Genomic DNA, 8,607 nt, shown 5'->3' with positions numbered 1-8,607 from the left:
ATCCAAATCCTCAGAGCCTGGGAAGAGCCATGGCCACGTGGGAATTGCCATGGAATTGTCCCAAATTCCCGTGGAATTGGGTGGGAGATGATCCCAAGGAATCGTTGGATCCCGTTGGGTGGGAGATGATCCCAAGGAATCGTTGGATCCCATTGGGTGGGAGATGATCCCAAGGAATCGTTGGATCCTGTTGGGTGGGAGGATGATCCCAAGGAATTGTTGGATCCCGTTGGGTGGGAGATGATCCCAAGGAATCGTTGGATCCCGTTGGGTGGGAGATGATCCCAAGGAATCGTTGGATCCCGTTGGGTGGGAGATGATCCCAAGGAATCGTTGGATCCCGTTGGGTGGGAGATGATCCCAGGGAATCGTTGGATCCCGTTGCGTGGGGGATAATCCCAAGGAATCGTTGGATCCCATTGGGTGGGAGATGATCCCAGGGAATTGATGTGGCATTGCCCTTTTAAGCGCGCGTTGCCCCTTTAAGTGAGGGTCCCCATCGCTCACGTGGCTGCATCACGTGAGGTTCCCGCGCGCGGGAGCTGGGCGGGCAGGCGGCGCGGCCCAGTGACGTCACCAATCCGCGCCGCGATGGCGGCGCCGAAGGTGAAGCAGGACATGGCCCCGCCGGGCGGGTACGGCCCCATCGACTACAAGCGGCACCTCCCGCGCCGCGGCCTCTCAGGTGAGCCCGGGGGGGGCCGCGGAGGCGCCGCCGAGGGGCGGCGGGGCCAGGAGCGGGGCCGTGCGCCCGCTCCGCGCTGAGCTCCCCTCACGGCCCTCCGGCCCTCAGGGTACAGCCTGTTCGCGCTCGGCATCGGGAGCCTCCTGCTCGGGTACTACACCCTCGTCAAGTGGAACCGCGAGCGCAGGTGACGCTGCGAGCCCCCCGCGGGCACCCCCGGCCCGATCCCGGGGCTCCTCCCTGCGCTTCTGGCCCCGGGATGGGCTTTTCACACCCGGGACACCCAGTGCCCCCGGGACCCCCCAGTGCCCCATTCGCAGTGCTCCCAGTCCCCCCAGTTCCCCATTTCCCCGTTGCTGTCCCTGCAGGCGGTTGCTGATCGAGGAGCTGGAGGCTCGGATCGCGCTGATGCCGCTGCTGCAGGCGGAGTCCGACCGCAGGTACGGGGCTGGGAGCTCCCTTTATGGGATTTGGAATTTACCTTGCATTGGGATCCTCCTTTATGGATTGGGAACTTCCCTTTGGGACTGGGATCCCCCTTTATGGGACTGGGAGCTTCCCTTGGCACTGGGAACCTCCCTTTATGGAACTGGGAACTTCCATTGATGGGATTGGGGTCCCCCTTTATGGGATTGGGATACCCCCGTTGGGATTGGGATACCCCCATTGGGATTGGGAACTTCCCTTTGGGATCGGGATCCACTTTGGGAACTGGGAATTTGGGATGGGGATCCCCCATTTGGGATCGGGGTTCCTTCCCGTGCCCTGTGTCCCTCAGGACGCTCCGGTTGCTGCGGGAGAACCTGGAGGAGGAGGCCAAGATCATGCGGGACGTTCCGGGCTGGAAGGTTCGGGATTCCCGGGGGGAATGGGGGGGGGCTGCCCCTCTGGGACCCCATGGGATGCAGCATCCCCGTGGATGTGGCTCCCTCCCATGGATTTGGGATCCCCGGGCACTGGGGCTCACCCCTGGCACTCGGTGTCCCCCCGGTGTCCCCCCGGTGTGGGGCAGTGCCGCCCTCCCCCTGTGAGCTCCAGGGGGAGCTGCCAGGTCCTGACCGGGACAATCTCGGGAATTCCCAGCGATTCCCGACACAATTCCTGGCGATTCCTGACACAATTCCCAGTGATTCCCAACACAATTCTGGACAATTCCTACTAATTCCCAACACAATTCCCGGCGATTCCCAACACAATTCCCAACACAATTCCCAGCAATTCCCGACACAGTTCCCAACACAATTCTCGGTGATTCCCAGCCCAATTCCCAAGACAATTCCCGACAATTCCCGACACAATTCCCAGCCCAATTCCCGACAATTCCCAGCCCAATTCCCGACAATTCCCAACACAATTCCCAGCCCGATTCCCGGCCCAATTCCCAGCCCAATTCCCGGCCCAATTCCCATTCCGATTCCCGCTGATTCCCAGCCCATTCCCGCTGATTCCCAGCCCGTTCCCGCTGTCGCAGGTGGGCGAGTCCCGGTTCCACACGGATCGCTGGGTGCCCCCCACGGTGGAGGAGCTCTACTACCTGCGGCCCCCGGCCGAGCTGGAGCGAGAGAAGTTCGGGCTGCAGAACTACGTCTGACACCCCAAACCCCAGCCCCGGCTCCTTCCAGAGCTTCCCCCCCTTTCCTGTCCCTCTCCAGCCTGAGTCCCCCATCCCGAGCTGCTTCTGACGCCTGTTCATTAATAATTAATAAATAAATAATGAATGAATAAATAGTGAATAAATAAATAAATCCTTTGGGGATTGGAATTGCCCCATGGAATTGGGAACCCCCCCCTCTGGAAATTGGGATCCTCCCTTTGGGACTTGGAACCCCGTGGCTCCCGGACTCTGCTCTCTCCATCTCTCCCTGGAATTCGGCAGCTCCCGGGGGATTTTCCCGGGAATTCGGGCTGGGAATTTGGGATGGAGGGAGGGGCCGTGTCCTTGTCCCCCTCCCCGCGTGCCCCCCGCTCCCGGGACTGCGGATCCCGCGGGAAAAGCCCCGATCTGGGGGCGTTTAACCCCAAAATTCAGCCCGGTTGGAATTCCCGGGTGGGAACCACGGGCGGCATTCCCGGAGCGGGGCCGGGCCGGGAGCGGGGCGGGGGCACCGGAGCCGCCTCCCCCCGGGCGGCACCGCCGAGCGCCCCCCGCTCCGACCGGAGCATCCTCGGCATTCCCGGGGATCCGGTGGGACCGGAGCATCCTCGGCATTCCCGGGGATCCGGTGGGACCGGAGCATCCTCGGCATTCCCAGGGATCCGGTGGGACCGGAGCATCCTCGGCATTCCCGGGGATCCGCTCCCACCGGCGGCTCTGCGGAGATTCCAGCGGATCCGGTCCAGCCGCGCACGGAGGCTCCGTGCGGCTCCTGCCGGGGTTCGGTTCCGCCGCCGCCGCCCCGGTGCCGCTCCCCGCCATGAGCTCCGCGCCCTGCCCGTCCCGGGAGCCGCCCCGGTACCTCAGGTGAGCCCGGGGTCCCCCCGAGGAGCCCCCGGCACTCGGGCGGTGCCGCTCAGCGGGGGCTGCCCCGGGACCGCCCCGTTCCCGTTCCGGGACCCCGCGGGGGCGGGACGGGAGCTCCCCCTGCCCCGGGAGCGGCCCCGGCTCGGAGCCGGCCCCGCGCGCCGCCCCCGGGCGGGGTCCCGGTCCCCACGCGCGTCCCTGGGCACGGGGAGGGGGGGTCGGTACCCACGGAGCCGCCGTCGCCGGAGCAACCGCATCGTCCCGGGTCTCCATGGCTGCGGCGGGGATGCTCCGGGACTCGGGGTGGGCACCGGGGGCACCGGGGACACGCGGCGGGGACGGGCTGTACCGGGAGGGAGCAACGGAACGGGAACGGGGAACGGCACCGGGATGTGGGACTGGGGGGTGACACTGGGATTTGGACCGGGGGCGCAGAGAGCGGACACAGCCGGGATAAAGTGTCGGGACGTGGAGCTGGGATATGGAGCGGGGATGCGGGACCGGGATGCGTTCCGGGGGTGGGGCCGCAGCTCCCGGGGAGCCCCGGCCGTGTCCCCGCCCGGGGCCGGTGCCAGCCCCGCGGAGCCAGCGGGTGTCGCTGCCAGCCCGGGCTGTCCCTGCCAGCAGCGATTAGGGACAATGTTCCCGGGAACGGCGGCGGACACGTGGCTTTTGTTGGGCGAGGGACAACACAGCTGGGCCCGGCCGCCCCCGCCGCCCCCGCTCGGCACGGGAGCGGCTCCGGGCACCGCTCGGGCCCTTCCCGCCCCTTTTCCCCCCGGTTTTCTCCCCAGAGCCCCCGCCTGGGGCTGGGACAGGGCTGGGACAGGGCTGGGACTCACTAGAGGGCACCAAAGGATCGGGGACAGGGACGGGACGGGAATGTGGGACGGGAATGTGGGACGGGATGAAGTTTTCCTGGCAGGTTTATCAGGACAGCCAAGGGATGGGGTGTGGGAATGGGGGAACCAGGAGCTTCCTGGGGCCCTGGGATTTCCTGGGCTCTGCCAGAACACGGCTGGTCCGTGGGGACAGCCTGGATGGGTGGGAGCCCCCTGCGGCCTGGGACCCCGGCCCGGGCCCCCTCAGCTGCGCCCTGGCAGGGCCGGGTTCCCTCCCGGGGCTGCTCTGAGCGGTTCCCCCCAGCCCGGGGTACGGCGGGGTCTGGATCCGCCCAGCTCCGCTCGGTTCCCCCGGTACCGCCGGGATCCCGGCCCGGCGGGGCTCGCGTTCCCTCCCGGCGGCCGCGGCGGGCGCTGGAGGCGGCCCAGGCCGCTCCGCCCGCGCAGGTGAAGCCAACAGATGTGAGCAATTATTGTCGCGCTGGGCGCTGCCAGCTCCGGGCTCGGCGGCGGCGGAACAACCGCGGCTTTGTTCGCTTTTATGTAACCGGGGAACCGGGGCCGCCGCCAGCTCGGCCGAGCGCCGCTCCCGCCGGGCCCGTGCGGCCACGGTCCCCTCCGTGCGACATCCGTGTGACATCCGTGTGACCTCCGTGCCCGTCCCCACCGCGGTGTCCACCCCGAGCCCCCGGCGCGCTCGCCCCGTGTCCCAAAACCCCGTCCCGGGGGTGGAGCGGGGTCCCGAACCCTCTGGGGGTGGGGACAGCTCTGTCCCCCTGCCCTGAGCGGGGACTGTCCCCAAGGCAGCCAGGCGGAGGCGGAGGCCATGGAGAAGGAGCTGCTGGAGGATTATCGCTTCGGGCGGCAGCAGCTGATCGAGATCTGGGGACACGCCTGTGCCGTGGCTGTCACCAAGGTGAGCCTGGGGACACCCAGAGGGGCTGGGGACACCTCAGAGGGTCTGGGGACACCTCAGAGGGGCTGGGGACACCTCAGAGGGGCTGGGGTCCCCACCGGGGGTCGGGGCGGGGGCCATGGGGAGTCCCCGGAGGTGCCCGGGTGTCCCCGAGCCCCGGCGATGTCGCTGCCGTGGGGATGGCCCGAGGCTCGTGCGAAATGTGAGGAGCAGGAGGAGGAGGAGCAGGAGGAGGAGGAGGAGGAGGAGGAGGAGGAGCAGGGGTCCATCAAGGGCAGCTTTGTGCCTGGGGCCCGAGCGCCTCAGCTTTTCCATCGGCCCTTCCCTGCTCCGAGCGCTGCCTGAGGAGCAGGAATGTTTTGGTGCCGGAGCTGTTGCAGCATCCCTGACCCCACCTGGCGCTCGGCATCCTCCCCTTCCTCGGAGCCACCCCAGCTCCGGCTCCCCCAGCTGGCCGTGCTGTCCCCGCGCTGTCCCCGGTGCCAGGAGGTGCCGGCAGCGTGGCCAGCGCTGGGCCGGGGCCAGGCCCGGGCTACCGGGGCCGTGTCCCGCTCCGGGCACTCGGGACGTGTCCCAGAGCCAGGATCCGTGAGCAGGAAAAAATCCGTCAGTGGATAAACAGAGGCAGCGTCCCTGCCTCCCTCCCTCCCTGCCCGAGCCATCCCGGAATGCGCAGCGGGCGGGACCGGGGCGGGGGCGGGGGGGCAGCGGGCACGGCCCGGCCCGGGCACCCCCCGGTCCTGCTGAGGGCATCGCCCCGAGGGTACCACGGGCATCGCCCCATCCCACCCAGGGCAGCGCCCGAATCCCACCCGGGGCACCTTCCTGAGCCCACCCTGGAATTCCACCACAGGCACTGTCCCCATCCCACCACGGGCACCATCCTCATCCCAGTACGGCCCCTGTTCCGTCCCACTCGAGGTGCCCAAGTCCTGCTGTGGATGCCCTGCCGTGCCATGCCAAACCATGCCAAGCCATCCCGTGCTATGGATCCCATCCCCATCCTGCTCCTTGTGCCACCTCCATCCCATGCTGGGTGCTGTGTGACAGCGCCATCCCCCGTGTCCCCGCTGTCCCCTCGGTGTGACGCTGTCCCCGCTGTCCCCTCGGTGTGACGCTGTCCCCGCTGTCCCTGTCCCCGCAGGCGTTCCCGCTGCGCTCTCTGCGGCGCAGGCAGCCCACGCTGCTGGTGGCGTGCGGGCCGGCGCAGAACGGGGCCGTGGGGCTGGTGTGCGCCCGCCACCTGCGCAGCTTTGTGGGTACCTCTGCCCCCCGCCCTCCTCCTCCTCCTCCTGGCCTTCCTCCCAAGCCCCCCCGGCTCCAGGGCTCCGTTTTTCCCGCAGGATTACGAGCCCACCATCTTCTACCCCAAGCGCTCCCCGGACCCGCTGCACCGCGACTTCACCACGCAGTGCGAGAAGATGGACATCCCCTTCCTGTCCTACCTGCCCACCGAGGTGACCCCAGCCCCAGATCCCCCTGCTTGGCCCCTTCTCCTTCTGCTTTCCCTCTGTGAACCCCCAAATCCCCCAGATCCCCCTGCTTGGCCCCTTCTCCTTCCCTTTTCCCCCTGTGAGCCCCCAAATTCCCCTTCTCCTTCCCTTTGTCCTTCCCTTGAAATTCCCCTGCTTATCCCCCTCTTCTCCTTCTCTTTCCCCTTCCTGAACCCCAAAATCCCCCCAAATCCCCCCAAACCCCCCGGCTCTCCTTTTCTCCCTCTTTCCCCTCCTTTTCCCCCTCTCCCCTCCCCATCCCGGCGCTGCTGGGATCCCGGGAATGCCAGAAAATCCAGAAAATCCAGAAAATCCAGCGGCTGCTGCCCGCAGCCACCGGCTCTGTTATTTTTGGAACCTCTCAGCGCTGGGAACGGAGGAATTTGACCCAAAATTCGCCGTCTCGACTCCGCGGCCCCTCCCTCTCTGCTCCACTTGGGGGGGATTTTTTTTATTTTTTTTTTTTTTTGGCACCGCCGGGGGTTTGTGCCGTCAAAGGTGACACGGGGACATCACAGATGCCGCTGTCGCCTGCAGGTGCAGCTCATCAACGACGCCTACAACGCCGTGGTGGACGCGGTGCTGGGAGCCGAGGGGACGCAGGGGACAGAGGGGACAGAGCCGTGCGCGGCCATCCTGGCCACCCTCAGGCACGTCCGCATCCCCATCGTCAGCCTGGATGTCCCCTCAGGTGCTGCCCGCGTCCTCTCGGGTGTCCCCGGGGGCTCCCCTGCCCCTCCAGGTGTCCCCTGTGTCCCCTCAGCACTGCCCGTGTCCCCCCGGGCCCTCCCGCGCTGCCGTCCCCGTGCCCGTGGCGGTGTCACCCCGGGACCCACCTGCGGTGGCCCTGGCGGGGTTGGGGACATCCACAGGAAATGACAGCGCCCGGCCCAGACATGACGTCACTGGCAGTGGCATTCCCGAACGGCCGCGTGCCTGCTGGCCAGGCCTGGCATTGTCACCAGCCGTGTCCCCCAGCCCGGCCTGGCCGTGTCACCCACCCCGGAGGGTCCCCGCGGGGACAAACTCCGCCCGTGTCACCCCTGCCTGTGTCACCCCTGTGCCCTCCCTGCCACCGTCCACGGCAGCACCGGGACCCCCTGAGCCACCCCGTGTGTCCCCAAGGGTGGCATGTGTCCCCTGGGGCCACACCTGTCCTCTGTCCGTGACCCCACCGACCGTTCCGTGTCCCCGGTGTCACTCGTGTCCCCTGTCCCCAGAGCAGGCTGTGTCCCCTGATGTCCCCCGTCCCCTCTCTGTGTCCCCGCTGTCCCCGCTGTCCCCGTGACCGCTGTCCCCTCCCCGGGGCAGGCTGGGTGCCCGGCCCGGTGGGTGGCAGCGGTGACATCAGCCCGGACGTGCTGGTGTCGCTGGCGGCCCCCAAGGAGGTGGCGCGGCGCTTCCGGGGACGGCGACATTTCCTGGCCGGGCGCTTCGTGCCCGAGGAGCTGCGCAGGAAATTCGGGCTCAGCCCCCCCGAGTACCCGGGCAGCGACTGCGTGGTGGCCCTGTGACCCCAAATAACCCCTGGGACCCCAAATAAACCCCTGGGACCCCAGATAACCCCCTGGGACCCCAAAAACCCCTGGGACCCCAAATAAACCCCTGGGACCCCAAAAACCCCTGAGACCCCAAATAAACCCCTGGGACCCCAAATAAACCCCTGGGACCCCAAATCAACCCCTGGGACCCCAAAATCCCCTGGGACCCCAAAGAAACCCTGCTGGTGACCCTGGGACCCCAAACCCCCTGGGACTCCAAAAACCCTGGGACCCCAAATAAATTCCTGGTGGTGGCCCTGGGACCCCCAAAACCCCTGGGACCCCAAATAAAGCTCTGCTGATGGCCCTGTGACCCCAAATAAAGCTCTGCTGATGGCCCCGTGACCTCAAAAAGAAAGTGGTGGTGGCTCTTGAAACAAAGTGCTGGTGGCCCTGGAACCCCGAACCCCTGGTGGTGGCCCTGTGACCCCGACCTGCAGCACCGGTGCCCCTCAGCGGGGCTGTTTGGAGGTGGGGACAGGGGGACCTTGGTGGCCTTGGGCTGGGCTGGGGACTTGTCCTGACCCTGCAGGGCCTGGCCTGGCCCCGGGCAGTGCCACCCCCGCTGCTGGGGACAGATGGGGACAGAGCTGTCACCACCCCTGCCACCCACCCCGGGGACAGCGGCACCGCCGGATCCCACGGGCTGAAATGCCGCCAAAATGTCAC

At 67.4% G+C, this 8,607-nt stretch overlaps 2 protein-coding genes across 4 annotated transcripts; both read left to right on the top strand.

Annotated features, from left to right (window-relative positions):
* The first annotated feature begins 526 nt into the window (after positions 1-526).
* Positions 527-2,413, top strand: NDUFA13 (NADH:ubiquinone oxidoreductase subunit A13). The gene is made up of 5 exons (XM_054650217.2): positions 527-685; positions 794-872; positions 1,054-1,125; positions 1,464-1,533; positions 2,157-2,413. Exons 1-5 carry the CDS (start codon positions 592-594, stop codon positions 2,274-2,276), a joined length of 435 nt encoding a protein of 144 aa, XP_054506192.1. The 5' UTR covers positions 527-591; the 3' UTR covers positions 2,277-2,413.
* Positions 2,414-2,745: 332 nt separating this feature from the next.
* On the top strand, positions 2,746-8,247 carry YJEFN3 (YjeF N-terminal domain containing 3). 3 transcript variants are annotated; one of them, XM_077191408.1, is made up of 6 exons: positions 2,746-3,146; positions 4,796-4,904; positions 6,049-6,159; positions 6,248-6,361; positions 6,935-7,088; positions 7,709-8,247. In XM_077191408.1, exons 1-6 carry the CDS (start codon positions 3,100-3,102, stop codon positions 7,909-7,911), a joined length of 738 nt encoding a protein of 245 aa, XP_077047523.1. In that variant the 5' UTR covers positions 2,746-3,099; the 3' UTR covers positions 7,912-8,247. The 3 variants fall into 3 exon arrangements, with proteins under 3 accessions (XP_077047523.1, XP_077047525.1, XP_077047524.1); XM_077191410.1 differs by having other exon boundaries at positions 2,809-3,146; positions 4,792-4,904; positions 7,709-8,246; XM_077191409.1 differs by lacking the exon at positions 2,746-3,146 and adding an exon at positions 3,313-3,449 and having other exon boundaries at positions 7,709-8,246.
* Positions 8,248-8,607: the final 360 nt, after the last annotated feature.

The sequence above is a fragment of the Agelaius phoeniceus genome, chromosome 29 (genome assembly GCF_051311805.1).
Source record: "Agelaius phoeniceus isolate bAgePho1 chromosome 29, bAgePho1.hap1, whole genome shotgun sequence".
Lineage (NCBI taxonomy): Eukaryota > Metazoa > Chordata > Aves > Passeriformes > Icteridae > Agelaius > Agelaius phoeniceus.
Note: the sequence above shows the minus strand (reverse complement) of the source record. Positions and strands in the feature narration are given on the sequence as shown.